This window comes from Opisthorchis viverrini (assembly GCF_000715545.1).
Source record: "Opisthorchis viverrini unplaced genomic scaffold opera_v5_3, whole genome shotgun sequence".
Lineage (NCBI taxonomy): Eukaryota > Metazoa > Platyhelminthes > Trematoda > Opisthorchiida > Opisthorchiidae > Opisthorchis > Opisthorchis viverrini.
Window position 1 is genome coordinate 1,615,504 of NW_008751659.1, and position 14,983 is coordinate 1,630,486.

At 44.3% G+C, this 14,983-nt stretch overlaps 1 protein-coding gene across 1 annotated transcript; it reads left to right on the forward strand.

Moving 5' to 3' along the window:
• Positions 1-3,250: 3,250 nt before the first annotated feature.
• T265_12514 (hypothetical protein) lies at positions 3,251-10,567 on the forward strand (the record flags this gene model as incomplete). The annotated part of the gene is made up of 6 exons (XM_009164150.1): positions 3,251-3,321; positions 3,357-3,507; positions 6,183-6,279; positions 6,327-6,475; positions 6,517-6,614; positions 10,111-10,567. The coding sequence occupies 6 exons, from the start codon at positions 3,256-3,258 to the stop codon at positions 10,291-10,293; spliced, it is 744 nt and encodes a 247-aa protein (XP_009162414.1).
• Between the last annotated feature and the right edge of the window lie 4,416 nt (positions 10,568-14,983).

The following is a 14,983-nucleotide window of genomic DNA, read 5'->3' on the forward strand; positions in this document are numbered from 1 at the left end:
AGTGAAGAATCATAGTCCCATAAACCGGAGGCAATAGCTCAGCTTCCAATCCACTCACCTTCATCCTCCTGAGCCACTCGAACCCTATCCGAAAAAACGATCTGGTATGCTCCATATGCCAACCAAGAATTGTTTAAAATTAGAGTTTCTCAACTCCCTTGGGTGGATAATCAATGGTCTGTCAATCCTGTAAGTGCTAGTCATCCGTTTTTGCTCCTCACCGCCGTGAGAAAGCAGGGAATAGGACTTCATCTGAAGGGTCTGTGAGGAGCAAGTCATTCGATACCAATTTGATTTGCACAAGGGAAGTTGTCTGCCAAAACTCCACCCCTACTATTCAAAATATAATAAAGTAAAAAGAATATCTTTCGGCTTTCTCGGTGTCTGGTTGCCGTGCCACGAAGCGTGAAAACACAGGCTGTCATACTGCCTTACTGCCCAAGCTTAGACAGGAGCGGTCGAAGTGCCGAGATTGGATCTCATGATCACTGGTTCGTCCCTTAGCTACCAATAATAACAGTCGTTCAGCTGTACCACTCGGTGCCCAGCTGCCGTGCCACACAAGGGAAGCACGAGGACTGGGATACTGCCACATGGCCCAGGCCTAGACAGGGGAAGATGGGAGGCGGATGTCTGGTTCGAACCAAAAATCTTCCGGTCAATGACTTTGCGCTCTAACCACTGAGCCATACAGATACTCCACTGTGATTTGGTGGCGGCGATTGATCTACTCTTGCTTAGCGTTAACCTGAGCACCCTGACCCCAGGCTTTTATGATTTCATAGTGGCGAAGTATGGAGTCGTATGGGGTCATTGCGAACAAGCTAAGACCAGTGTCCACAGCCAATGGCTATTCTGTCGTCATTTCTGAGTAAATCACGACCATTCAGTTCAGTGGAAATTAGCCGGAAATTGGCCCACCAGCATGTATGTTTCATCTCCTAGCTAGAATAAGCGCGGTTGGATGTGATGTTTTCCGAAGTGCAGCAGTACCCCCAGCTCCTCGAGACTACTTGTCTGGTCGTCTTGTGGAGTGTTATGACATATTGGGAAGGGCTTTTAGGAGAGCAATTCATCCTGTTTTTTTCTCTACATTTTCCACAAGTTAGCCAAGGGGTCTAGTGTAATCTGTAGCAACACATGGTAACCGTTCATTGCCTGCAGTTCGTAAAAGAAAGCATTCAGCCGTAGCACCCTTCCGCTGCCTAGCTGCCATGCCTGCAGTTGAAGCTTCAGAAAATCGGGTCCCTTATGACCCACATAATGCCACCTAACAACTATTATATGCGTGTTATGAGACACAAGTACGTTTATATTTTGAGATGTCGGTCTAACTAAACCCTGAAGTACTCCTTGTGTTGTACGAATATCACTGACGAAGGTCGCTTGAAATCCTCCCGGACATCTTAATCGCATCAGTTTGCAGATGAGTGACTCATAGGGCGTCACTGATTGGACGGCATATGAGTGCGTCTACTAGGCTGAGAAATGCATCTTTTCAATAATTAAAGTAATGTTACGAAGCTGCATATAAGTCGCTGCTATGTTAGAAGAACCCCCCTCACGTACTCATGAATTACAATGTTAGCTACCTGGAACAAAGTAATGAAGTCGTTTGCAACTCAAATTTGCAGTCTGCCGAGGCCTGTGGGATTAGTCTTTACTTTGGCCACACGCACTTCAAACACAGAGTAAGGGACACTTCTTCCACTTGTGTGCACCCAACTGAGGAGCGTCTTGATAACAATATGTTCCCAAAATTACATGTCAGTTGGTACTTCCAGCCTCTGTACCACATACGATCTGCAAAGCCTCAGGAAACTTACTGAGAATCATGTGGCTATCATAGCCCCATAATTCCGAAGGCAGTTTCACCTGCCCAATTCAGGACCGGTACAAATTCATACAACCGTTGTTTTGGAATCAAATTTGAGCCAGCTGTCATCGGTCCATCAGCCAGTTTATGCTACTTGCTACGTGCTTCCGCCCTTTTACTTGAGCGGGGAAACTGTCATGAGAAGGCTGAATAGGCGATTCCTTGAAGGTGTTTTATTGAGGTTAACTTGTTATCTCTTGGTTAATGATTCTCGCGTGGGAGACTGTCGAAGTAAATCAATCTGAGTGTTCACATTAGCCAGCTGATTGAATTTGGCAACAACCGGTTCCAACCAACTGTCACAGCTAACTAAAACCACCAGTTGCCTAATGTGCTTGGCGAACGCATAGTGCAAAGAATAAGAGACTGAAACTTCAGATTAGAGAATCGTTCTTCCTATGTCTTTTATTGACTCCGAATAGGACGAAAGCGCTCGTGTGACTGGACTTCTCCGGACTCGACGAGATGATGTCCCGAATCAGGAAGACTATAGTAATTGCCAAACTGTCGCCCTTGGTTATGTCTGCAGAGGTATGATCCACTGACAAGTGCTCTCGCTCGTTTGGGATCTCATCTTCATGCTCACCATCCTTGTCGTGCGAAGTGTAGCAGCTGGAATTAACTAAATTTCATTACATTTGTCAGTATGGACGAAGTGAACTGAGCTGCATAATGCAATACTTGTAGACTTCCGAACCTTTAGATTGTACTCTTTTTATTCAATAACTTGTAGAGATGGAACCAATGATCCGATCCATACATAGTTGCTGATCTTTGTGTCAATGATGGCGTCATAAGGGTTAGCCAGCTGAGATCTCAGCAGCAGAAAGCGCCGGGCTAAGCGATTCTGTGTCATCCACCCTTCACGTCAGTAAGCAGTTTTGGGGAACTCGGCTCGTTATGACCGCTGTTCGTGAACAGCTTTGAGTTGTGAGTGGAAGTCGAACATTCAGTTGATCGACAGTTACTTCTATAAGAACCTAATAAAGTGATTGATCACACAGATTGTGAAGCAGCGATGTCAAATTGATCTCTGGCACCTACCGTGGAAAGGTAGCTAAAATGCCGTCAGCTTATCTCGGGATTATAAGACAGGAGGACCCAAGAACGCATGTCGCATTCATACTACCACCAAACAAATGATCATGTTTTGGATAAAGTTGCAGCATCAGTGTTCGAAAATGGCGTTTATGTCAGTAGCAGCGATCCTTTATGAGTAATAGTAATGTCGGGTGGATATGTTGGGATTGTTCGTCTTTTGGTCTTAAGGTCCGTAAAGTCGTTGAGACAAACTCAGTCGATTCCATTTTCTGACAGCATGCATTCCACCTTGTGTATCCGTGTCACCGTTTTTTCTCTACTCCACATTCCTAGTCGGTATGATCGTGGCGAAGTTTTCCAAACCGCTTTTCATCGGCATAAGTGGTGGCTCTGCCTCTGGAAAGGTACTCATATTGACTGGTTTTCAGTCCGATGTTAGAGTGAAGCCTGTCGCAAGATCCAGGAGGTGTTGAGTAAAAAGTCCAATGGAAAAGTTGCAGTTATCTTATCGTTGTCTGCATTTTATCGCGAGCTATCTCCGGAAGAACGGTTGCTTGATGAAAGAGGTGTTTTCGATTATGCACACCCGAGTAAGTTGGTCACTTTTGCACCTATAAATGCTGGTTGTCTCTAGTGTCTTAGTTTCCTTTGTTCTTAGATCTAAACAATGCAACAAACTATGCTCGCTTCGATTCGCTTGTGCTTATTTACTTATACCATTGTCACCCAGGATCCCTTTATCCCTATCAAGACCATTGGGTGTGTAGCATCGGTGCACCTGCTGTAACTTCTAGTTCAGACTAGTATTTTCTGTTTTGCGATGTTCCGTACGCCGAAGATTTAACCTTCAGGGTCGGATGGGGAACGCTATGGTCACGGAGAAACGGTCGGGAACCCCGGTGGTTCCAATCCTTCAAAAATACTTTTAAAGGTGGGTCAGCTGAAATTATGTTGGAGGTTGCTGACGATCAGTAGTGAATACCCAGACGTAAAGAAATACACCCAGTCTATTTACCGCGAATGCAACAGGTACGGTGTTCACCTCTTCACCAGTTTGATCACTTATGTCCTTTGGAACATTCATCGAATAATTCCTCACCGAACTCGGAAACCGCCGGAAGTACCGAGATGTTTTACTAGTAGGGGTGCTTTAAGCGTCTTTTTCAATGTACATCAAGTTTTTCGCCACCGCTGGAGTGACTAAGAACCACAGTGTAACGTCATAAACCTCCATAACGCTCGTCAGTTGCTATCATACAGTCGTTGTGGATCAGCAGGCTATGTGCCGCCTAGCGAAACTCAAATAAGGACGGTAAAACAAAAAAAACCAATGACCATAAAATTCGATCAACTCCGAGTTGTGGTAGCTTGCTTCATTCTGCGCTTTATCAACACAAATAAAAATAATCGTTCAGCTGTAACATCATTTCGGTGCCTGGCTGCTATGCCACCCAAAGGAAGCACGAGGGCTGGGATACTGCCAGGTTGCCCAAGCCTAGGCAGGGGAGGTCGAGTTCGAACCACGGACCTCTCAGTCAGTAAGTTCGCGCTCTAACTACTTCAGCCAACACTTAGCAACACTACCTTCAGCTACGACATTTTTCAGCTAATAGTGTTGTGTTTATTTTAGGCTATGTTACCGTTGCAGCGGGGTGGTGTTTCTGTAGTACGTATAAACTCAGTCGTTTATCGTCCATCTGTGTCAGTGGCCTAGAGCAACATTGATGTTTCCTCTTGGGGAGTAATCTGCCCGTTTCTGGGCCCAAAAACGTATCCTCGTCTCCGGAGAACGTTTCCCCGAGACACTGGAAGAAATTCCGTGCCATCCCGGTCACTTCAGTGGGAGGGTCCCCTTTTTGAGGGAGGAGTAATGTAGCACCTGAAACCAAAGACAATTGGAATTCGACTGCAGACTAACATCAACGTGTACATCGATGATCTAGTGATTGTCTCAATCTAAAGTTTTGCGAGTCAACCAAAAACGAAATCTACATTCGCATAATCCTTGTCTGAACAGTCCTCCTCCTCTCCAGGGGAAACATTCTACGGTGTCGAAATCAAAGAGGGAAGCACGGGACTGAGATTTCGCTCTTGTTGGGGCTCCTCAACAGTGCATATTCTTGGCCGTGTTGGGATCTGAATTCCGGGTGTCTGGCATGTGAGGCCAGCGAGCCCACGCTAGACGCTCCTGGATTATCATGTCAGAACCTGCGAGCTTGTTTGCACTTAATCGACGTGATTGGTGTGTCCGATTTCTCGAACGACAATCTAGTGACGAAATCTTCAGGTACTCACCTGCCGATAGGCGAAAATTGGACTGTGATTTTTCAAAGTAGCACTGCTTCCACCTCTATTGAAACTCCCCTGAAACCTCACAAAATCCAACTGAATGGGTAGCCATTTCGGCTATATCCGCAACAGTCGTCTATCTGTTTGCCCATCGACCACATGGGTCAGGGTAAAGGACAGTCTGTATTCATACGTTCGACGATCACCAATAATTATTCAAGATTAACTGGACCGTAAAAATAACCCAAATTTGCGTTCAGGTTTGCCTATTTTTACCGTCTAGCTTCGATATAACTTGATTATTCATGTTTCCGTGGTGGAATCTTATCGATAGTCCACTATGACTCTGTCTTCTTTGTCGTTCATCATCATCTTCGTCTTCAATGACAACAAAACTAGGGCTGAAACACGTACTCCATCTCCTCTTTGAATTTTCTTCAGTCTTATTCCTTCCTTGATCAAATCACTTGTTAGGAGCTCAGGTTTCTAATCCTTGAACTGTACCTACTCATTCGTGGAGTTTGTGCATAACTAGAAGTTTCACTGAGACAGAACTGGTGGCGTGGTTGTTTTCCGGTCACTTAGCTATCCAACTGGCCCAGTGGCATCTGCGCACACTATTCCGGGTAGTTAGCCCTTTTTGCGCAAACTCAATGACCATTGTTGTTAGAATGTTCAGCTGTTCACACGTTTTGGTGATTTTGTAAGCCTTTCGAATTCAGTTGTTTATCCGACATACCGAGACAAATGTGTGCGTACTGGGTACTGTCTCGGGACAGCATCGCGTTGTACCTTTGTGTCTAGCCGTTGCATTCCGCATACCTTTTGTATTTTGACTGTTACTCGTTCGATATGTGCCCTGAATACACCTTTGTGTATCCCAAACCTTATCGATTCGTTGCTGACTATTTTCTTGTGCACTTTGATGGTCAGAATTATTTCCACCCTATGATTACCATTCGATTCTGTTTTTCAGACTCGTTCGACTTCAAATACCTGCTAGAAGTGCTGGGTAAAATAAAGCGCCATGAGGCGGTCACGATCGTATGTCGTGACTATTCTGAAGCTCCAGAGTATGCTACTGCTGCTTCTGTTGTGTCATTTTTGTTCTCAATTGTAGTAAACCCATCACCACTCAACATATCCCGGCAGACGTCGACGTAGTTATTGTTGAAGGGATATTGACTTTTTATCAAAAGGAGATACGTGATATGTTACATCTGAAGATCTTCATCGAATCCGATGCAGATACCCGGTTGTGTAGAAAAGGTAAATCCACCTCGCCTTTTTCCCATACACTGTTGCTTTAGTTCTTCACGATGTTTCTCGCAAAGGTCGATCGCTTGAACTCGTCTTGGATACCTATTTCAAGTATGTGAAACCCGCATTTGAAGAGTTCTGTCTTCCGGTGAGTGGTATTCATTCATAGTTTTCTTGCCCAAGGCTCATGTTTTGCAAATCAATGTCGGAGCAATCACTTCAAACTAAGTGATCTCCAATGCAATACTTCTCTCGCAGGATATCAGGAACTCTGCTGTCAATTAAGAACCTTCAGTAACACGTGGATATCTGTTTAGGAAATAATCGTTTGTTGCATTCTACATGACTTTATCACTGAAACTCCCATCAGATTTGGGGACGACTTTCTGTTTCGGTCAAGGGACACTACCATTAGCTCGTAAATGAGTGTGTTCCATAAGGGTTGCGAATCATCAGCTCTATCGAGCAAACGGGATAGCGAACGCCGCTAAGCTCTTGAGAAGAGCAGCTATGTCGTTCAACCTCACCTTTGTGAGTAACCACTAGGCCGGATCTTAGCTCAACGTAGATTTCACATATCCTCTCGCTGTCGCAGCGGGTCGTACGGTGACCATTGTTGTACTAGCTAATTTAATTATCGTTTAGTGGCGGTACCCAGTATATCTCATCCGCATTATATAAACGCAGATTGTTTTCGCCTTTACATGGTATCAAGTGCGATTTGCCGCAAGCTGTACACGTTTTTTGCGTGAGTGTTTCCAGTATGCAAAGCGTCTGACTTATTGAGGAGAAATGCCAATTCACTTCAAGTATGAACACGAAAGTCCCGAGTAAAACCTTTCAGGGTATCTTCTCTGTCCCTTGAAGACAAGGTCTAGCGCCTGCTTGGCTGCATGCCTGAGCTCGAGATGACTCGGTGTTTAAGGCGCGAACTTACTGACCGGAACGTCCATGGTTCGAACCCGACTTCTGCATCTCGACTGCTCCTCTCTAGACTCGGACATTCTGGCAGTATCTCGGATTTCATGCTTTCTTCGGGTGACATGGCAGCTCGGCACAAAAATGGCGTTACAGTTGAACCAAGCGCCCACAAGTCAGGAAGGACCGTTTTCGGGAACTGTGACTAAGTTGTGGGTCGAAAAACTAAGAAGTTTCTTCTGCATAGCACAACGATATATCCTCACGGAGGATGATCTACTACCTCCGGCCATCAAAAAAGCCCAGATTCAAGGGTTTTTGAGGATTTTCCACATCCAAAATCGTGCGCAGATTACAAAATTTTCAAACACAATAAGTTGAATCGTTATTCGACAGGTATACTCGCTTTCATACCAATTTGGTTTTCATGGGAGACACCTGAAACACGGCTTAATCTCTCGTTTGTGATTTTCTTCAACTGAATGTGGTGCACCCACCCGCCCCACGTTTCTGTTGGTGTGATATTCGAGATATCACCGTACATTGCACAGACGTAATACACTACTCGTAAGGTTGCTGAAAACTCTTCGACAGCGTACGACCAGCTTGGGTCTCATCAATCAGGTACAATCCTTGAGTTCCCGCCAACCTTCGTTCTACTTGAACCCAAATTTGCGAAGTGCACTCATTTTCACACCAATTTGCTTCGTACAGGAGACTCAACGGATTCCATCTCGTTTATGATTTGTTTCTTCGGAAGTTGGTCTATGACATTCTACCAGAAAGTTGGTCATACTTGTTCTTGAGAGATGCAGTTTTCATGCAAGCACATTGCCCAACAATTTTCCTCCTATGGGTTCCCCACGCATATTACAGGTCGCTAACACCATATTAATGCTCAGATACATCTTTTAGGTAGCAGGTTGTTTTATCCTTCCTGGTATGTTGGATTTCATAGTTTGGAGCAAATGTATCTGGGACAGTACGTCCATAGTTACAATCTAGTCTTAGTTTGACCGGTGTGATCTTTTGTTGTCATATCTCATCGCGATCAAGACCTTCTGAGTGCTACTGTCTGCAGCAAGGCCAAGTCGAACTATCGAGAAATTTGTTGCCATGGTTTAATGAAGCTCGTTTTCTTGATATTTTCAGAAGTTACTTTAGTTATAAGTTGTGAAGAGGTCTGAAACCGCAGAAGTTATGCATCAAGATGACGTCGATGAGAAGAAATCGCCCGATGAATCTGAAACAAGGCTTCCGACATCAAGTAGGGTGACCTATTTTCCAGGCTCATCACGTTGTAGAGTGGAACACCAGTGTGCTCAATATCCACACAGCCATTTTGCCTTTTCATAGTAGTTTGTTGTAGTGAAAAACCACATCAGTGTGATACCGAGAAGGGCCTTCTTTTAACCAGATATGAACACTGAATGTCTACACAATTACTCAGACAATCTGGTTGGAACGCTATGGCCTTTATGGGCAACCGTATCTTGAAACGTCTCAGGCCAAGCGAAGAAATAATCACGAAAATGTTAAATGAGAACGCGGTCGTGCCAAACGCCCGCAAAGTTACATGGCTGTCTGTTGACTTGCCCCAATCGCCCCACTTTGTACGCCATTTCAGCTACCACCTTTTGGCTCAGAACTAGTGCCGAAACTATGCAGTTTCAAAGTCGCTTGAAACTTCCCTTCTATTGATTATCTTAGTAATTCCCTGTTAGTGCCCAGTAAGTTTTTCCCAACACAGTGCCCCAGGTTTTTACACCAAGTTGGAACTCACACCTCAGGTTTTTTAGGTGGTAAACACCAGAAGCCGGACTTGAAACAAGTCGTCACTCTAACTATCGAGCCAGCTATATTCTTTGTCCTCAAGACTGTTCTATGTCGTTGGGTTCAGTCACGCGTGTTTGTCTGAATATGCAAATATCCAGCATGGACTTTGCTCTTTTGATTGTTGCAATTTGCTAGCATAGCCCACGTCATGTTCTCTGTTTTGCTGTAATCTACTGACGCGAAGTACATGCAGCTCTGTACTCAGAGAACGACGCTCAGTCAGTTGCGTAAGTTTCGCCAAAAGTTGAGGAATCGTTATTTTGATCTCTCCGAATGATAAACGGTTACACAAACCTCCTGGATATAAATATATGGAAAGTTCGAGACTTTGTTTTAGTGTTCTAGGTTGCTATCCTTGATAATCAGGACCTGGAGGTAACTAACAGGCTTGTATTCAACTACAGGCTCTATAATCTGGCATTTCTTTTAGTCTTGCTGGTAATAAAACCAGCATTCTGGCCTTCGGATCCACAGGAAACTCCAGTGTCACCTCGCTTGCGGCAGTAGATTGACTCTTCTTCACCGAAAATTGGAATCCTAGATTACGACGGGATTTAACCCTTCCGTTGGAACAGTGTACTGGGCGTAGTTGTTGCTGCACATATCCAAACATGAAATTTGATGGCCGAAAGCCAAAAAAATGCGATTAGCTTGACGTGAAAGGGCGAAATCGATTGTACGCTGACATATGCAGTTGCCCATCGCACAATCGATTGGTTGACCACCGATCTGTTAGCCATTGTATCTCTGTTTGCCTTCATCAACTCCACAGATTAATGGTGAACTTTATTGTCTGCCCACTTTGTGATTATTTTTTTGATCATAATCCTCCCAAGTCAGCACGCAATCTGTTTCATTCTTCCGCCTTGTCCCCACCAATATTCCGACAGACCAAAAAGTACGCCGATGTAATATTGCCCCGAGCACCGGACAATACGGTTGGCGTTGATCTAATCACAGAACATTTGCTCCAGTTGGTCAACGAGATCCCGATGACTCCGAGTCACTGTGGTGCCGGCACGCGAGTTCGGAACCAATCAGAGTCGTGCGTCGCTTCCATTAGACCACACTGACGTGAATAATCGATTTTCAGTGGTCTCGATTCCACATGACTTGTTATTTCCTATTATTCACATGGGTTTTTCGTATGTATCGTGCAAAGCAGATACTATTTACGCTCTGGACAGAGCGTGCTATTGCTTGTTTTTGTGTGACTTTGTCCATCTGCGGGACATTTCTTAATGGATTGTGCGTGGTTGGATAAGTTGATTGAATGCTAGGGCAAGAGGACATGACTCATTATGTGATGGCACCCTCAATGGTTCTAGTACAGTATTCTTCTCCATTATACCGCACTCTTCTCGTCTTTGACTCAGGTCTGGGTTCATCAGTTGGCACCATCCGTGGCCAGCAACTTGTAAGATTACGTCGCTTGTCTAGAAAACAAAAATGCATATACTATCCTCGTTAAGCTTCTTCGAAACTGATCCTTGATGGCGCATATTTAGCGGTTGTCTGATTGAGTTATGTATTTCTGATGTGCAATAGTTAATGTCGAACAATCGGCAACGAAGAATGATGAAACGCTTTCTCTGAGGAGAGTAGCCACCTAGAAGAAGGTCTATGGATAGATTGATCGATCTCAGTGGAGCACCTTCAATCAAAACTGTCGGCGCGGTGCCGTGAAATCCGACTTGCAGACTTCCAAATGTCCTCGTGGTTCGAATTGCTCTTCCCAACAGAGACCAAGATGCCAATAAATGCACCGGGTTTTCTTATATTATGATATCGAGTGAGCCTCTTAACAACCCCATTATAGCCGGTTCTGTTTCCGAGTGCTTAGAACATAAGAACATTGTTTACATTCGTCGTACATAACTTTTGTACGTGGAGCTCTTTGCAGAGGTCACTTGTGGGGACCAATCAAAGTGGTATTGTCTGGACTCAAACTAGTGGAAGGGCCAAACACGACTGATCTCTTCGGAGGATGAGTACCTAGAATGGCACAACTGCATCTCGAGAGAAGCGAACACACTGCTGAACTACGTCATCATAGTTCGCCTGAACATGGGCATCCAGGACATGTCATCAAATTATATCTATGTGGAAATTCCGTGGCGGTCTGAGTCTGGCACTATCCAGGCCCTTGAAGCACTGCTCTCGGCTATTGCACTGTGCAAGCAGCGTGGTTATCAAACAAATGATATGATTAAGTAATGTTGACAATAACTTAGATACCTTCGATAAAGTAAGGTAGACTTGTCTCAACTGACAGTAAGCCGTTTGTACATTGTTATTCTTCCCCATTAACAAAGGTGAAGCCGGGGCCTCATCCGTTCTCGAGCAAGCGGATTGAGTGGGCTCATATTCCGTGGGCCAGTTCATATTGTGTTTGGCTTCTGTCTTGCCTCTGATCATTCTACCTTTGGAAACTTATTTGGTGTGCCTAGGAACCTGTGAACAGTTGTGATACTTTTAACTGATAATCATTGGGAATACGATTAGCAGATTTGGAGACGTGCATACACACGCACGTGGACGTGCCATAATGGTGTTGTAAATCCGTGTATACATAGGAAACTGCCCGTTCAAGTTACGGCACGCGGACTACTGTAGTTCAACGTGATGTAACGTTCCAATAAGAATCGTCCAGTATCTCAAACTCCATGTGTTGAAGCATTCAGAAGAACTTTGTTGAGGCTAGCAGTAATGATGAAAGTATAGATTCCAAATTACGTCTGGTGCAAATGCTGGTTTTGTTACCTTTTGAGAGACCCTTTTTGTGGAGCACTGATCGTTCGAGTGCAAACGGTAAAGGCGTTATAAGCAGAGGGTTACAACATAACCTGACCGGATCTAGTGTTTCATTTCTGTTAAGAGAACAGCTGTAGCAACGTCTGCTTTTGTGACCGCTAAAAGTTCTCCCTCCAATTTGACTATCACCACTGAGTAGCTCCTTTCGAAGGATCTCGTCCGGAAGCAGTTGACTGATCTCACATCCTTTTCGTGCTAAGCGAATATCGTGATAACATCATTTCTTATTTTGTGAGAGAAGAGGATTTTGTACGGTATGCTCGCCACACTGTTGGGGTGAACATGTCAAGCACCCATGAAACGGTCTATTGACTTACTCGACCCTAACAGGCCACTCTTTTTTATCACTCCTAGATACTTGATCTAATTGGCAATTGATAACCTGAAACACGGGCCCGCAAAACATCGTTACTTCGCCCCTGACCGCAACAATTTTTCAAAGTCTCAGTCTGTGGATATGTTCACTCGACGTCCTGATCGGACGGCGTTGTCATCACCGATGGACTTACGACATTCGTACGGATCACCTGTGTTGGCCTTACGTATACTGCCGATATGTGATTATATCACAATCCCACGTTCATTCTGTTTTAGCACTTAAACCCTGGTCAGGTAGCCCATCCTCTGACACAAACCTTGTAGTGTAACAAAGCATTTCATCTGAGCAGATATCCCAAGCCATTCGGTGTTCTACCCACTACTTGTTAGCACCGCTTGACTAGCAACATCATATTCATTTCCTTTATCATGGGTAGCTACGCCGTCCTTTGTAGCTTCTCTGACATCCCATGGCTGCCTCAACTAACCCTGTGGCAAGGCTTCACAACCCGGCCTACCGGTGCTATTCAGTTCCAACACTAACTCATCGCCCAAATGTTGGCTTAGGTAGTCACACCTGAAGCAGATATGCTGGTTGTTGGCGTTCTATCTAGTAGAAGTTGGTATCCATTCGAAGAATCTTTGAGCGTTTTCTTAGCTACTGAAAGGTGTCCATTCCGATGGGCAGAAGGGATTCCTTCTATTGTTTGTGTCCATCAGCACAAAAATTTTTATCAACCTCCCCCCCCCCCAAGAAAAAAAGTGCTCTGGGGTTTTGCCCATTAATTAAGGCTTTTTCGATGCCATGGTTACTATAGCACTTTGGTACTGAACAGTATCTTCATATGTCAGCAGGTTTATGCAGGGTGGTTTTCTCTTCTGCTATGCACTGACCGTCATAAGAAAGAGTTTACCACTCTGAATCATGATTGCCTCAAAATGATCTTTATCTCCCTAGCAGGCAGCTCCTAGAATCCCGGTGAAAATCCATCAGGCTGATAGTTATAACCTTAGATCTGATCTAGACCATGATCTGTGGAAAACGTGGGTTTTTTTTTTTTCTTGGTGGGATTGCGAAATAGCGAAGAATCTGTGGAAAACGTGGGCTTTTTTTTTTTCTTGGTGGGATTACGAACATAGCGAAGATTTTGAAACAATAGGTTGGAGAGTTTTCAGGAAGCTATTCAATGTAATTTGGCACACTGGTGTCATGACTTTTGTATAATGTAGTAATTCTCCTCAATCAGAGATACTCCGCACTCCAAAAAACCTTTGAGTTCTCTGTAGGCTTTTAGCCAATGAAAAATGAACGGACAAGAACAAGGGACGGATTCTGCCTTAAACACCAATCGCACTTCACCCAATCTCTGTCTCTGGCCGTCTTTTAGTGCTTGCACAAGGATCTGTTTCAGGAGTATACGTACTGTTAAGTAAAAAAAAATATTAAATTGATTGTTCGAACCGAACCGACTTTCAAGGATATTAAAAATGTCCCCATTGTGTACTACAGTCAACCAATGTTACGTTGCCGTAGAGTCCTATAGCGTTGGAAACACACGAATTGAAGTTTCTTTTGAGTTTGCTGGAAACGCAACATTCTATTTGATGAAATACCACCGTCCCCTAACATGATGAGTCTGCACTGGTGATGACAGTTTTGGTCGTTCTGTCAGGTTTGTGGAAGACTTGTTCTTACGCAATTTCCACTAAACGAGATATGCTGTTAGAGATGATGCGGCAACATACTCCACACAAGAACCCCGAAAATCAGGCACGTTTACTTTGTAACTCCTAAATTCACTGAACGATGCTATACGCTTGAATCATATCGTATGACATGCTTGACCTTAGCGCGTTCATTTGTCTCATGAATTTGGGTGTACACCCACCAAACCTCTTCAGATGAATGAGCCTTCCGCACTTGGGGATGATTTGCATTTCGTCTTGTTTCGTCGAAGGGTTCCACTGTATCCATTGCTTGCATTGGCCTTCCAAGTCATCATATCTTAACTCATTTGCAAAGATATCGTGAGAATCTGTTACGCAGAACTCGATTACACTAAATTAGGGTGTTTTGAGTTCTAAAGGGATTTCTCAGGTTTATAGTGCGCATCTCCCAAACAGCATCACACGAACCGTTGGTACTGTGACTGCTAACTAGGGTAGGCGCACTAAATACTGGAGCTTTCCATCTCAGCATATGTTTTTAATCAAAGTTGTTCCCTTTCAACTACTTACGGCACCGCGGTTCATGGTGGAGTGCAGATTGACTACATATATTGGATGAGTGTGGTCCGTTCTAATACTGTTGAGGAAGGAGAACTGTGCAGCCGTCCGTTGCAGATAGCACATGGGTGGGGGTGCAGTTGATAAGAGGCAGTCCCCTCAGCTTTCCGTTGAACATCTGAACAACTGTTCCGAGGATTGAAAGCACCAGGATCCTCCAGTACAGGAAGGATTTAGGATAATCAGTTTTATTGCTGTGTCCTGAAAGAATAGATTCAATGCAGGCTGTTCATACTAGAGTTGTCCTCTAAAGCGAACGCCTGAGGTAACAAACCAAGTGTGGCATCTCCTTCGAACTATGAGGTGCCAGCCGAAAGTTTTCTTAGAGGAGTTATATATATATAT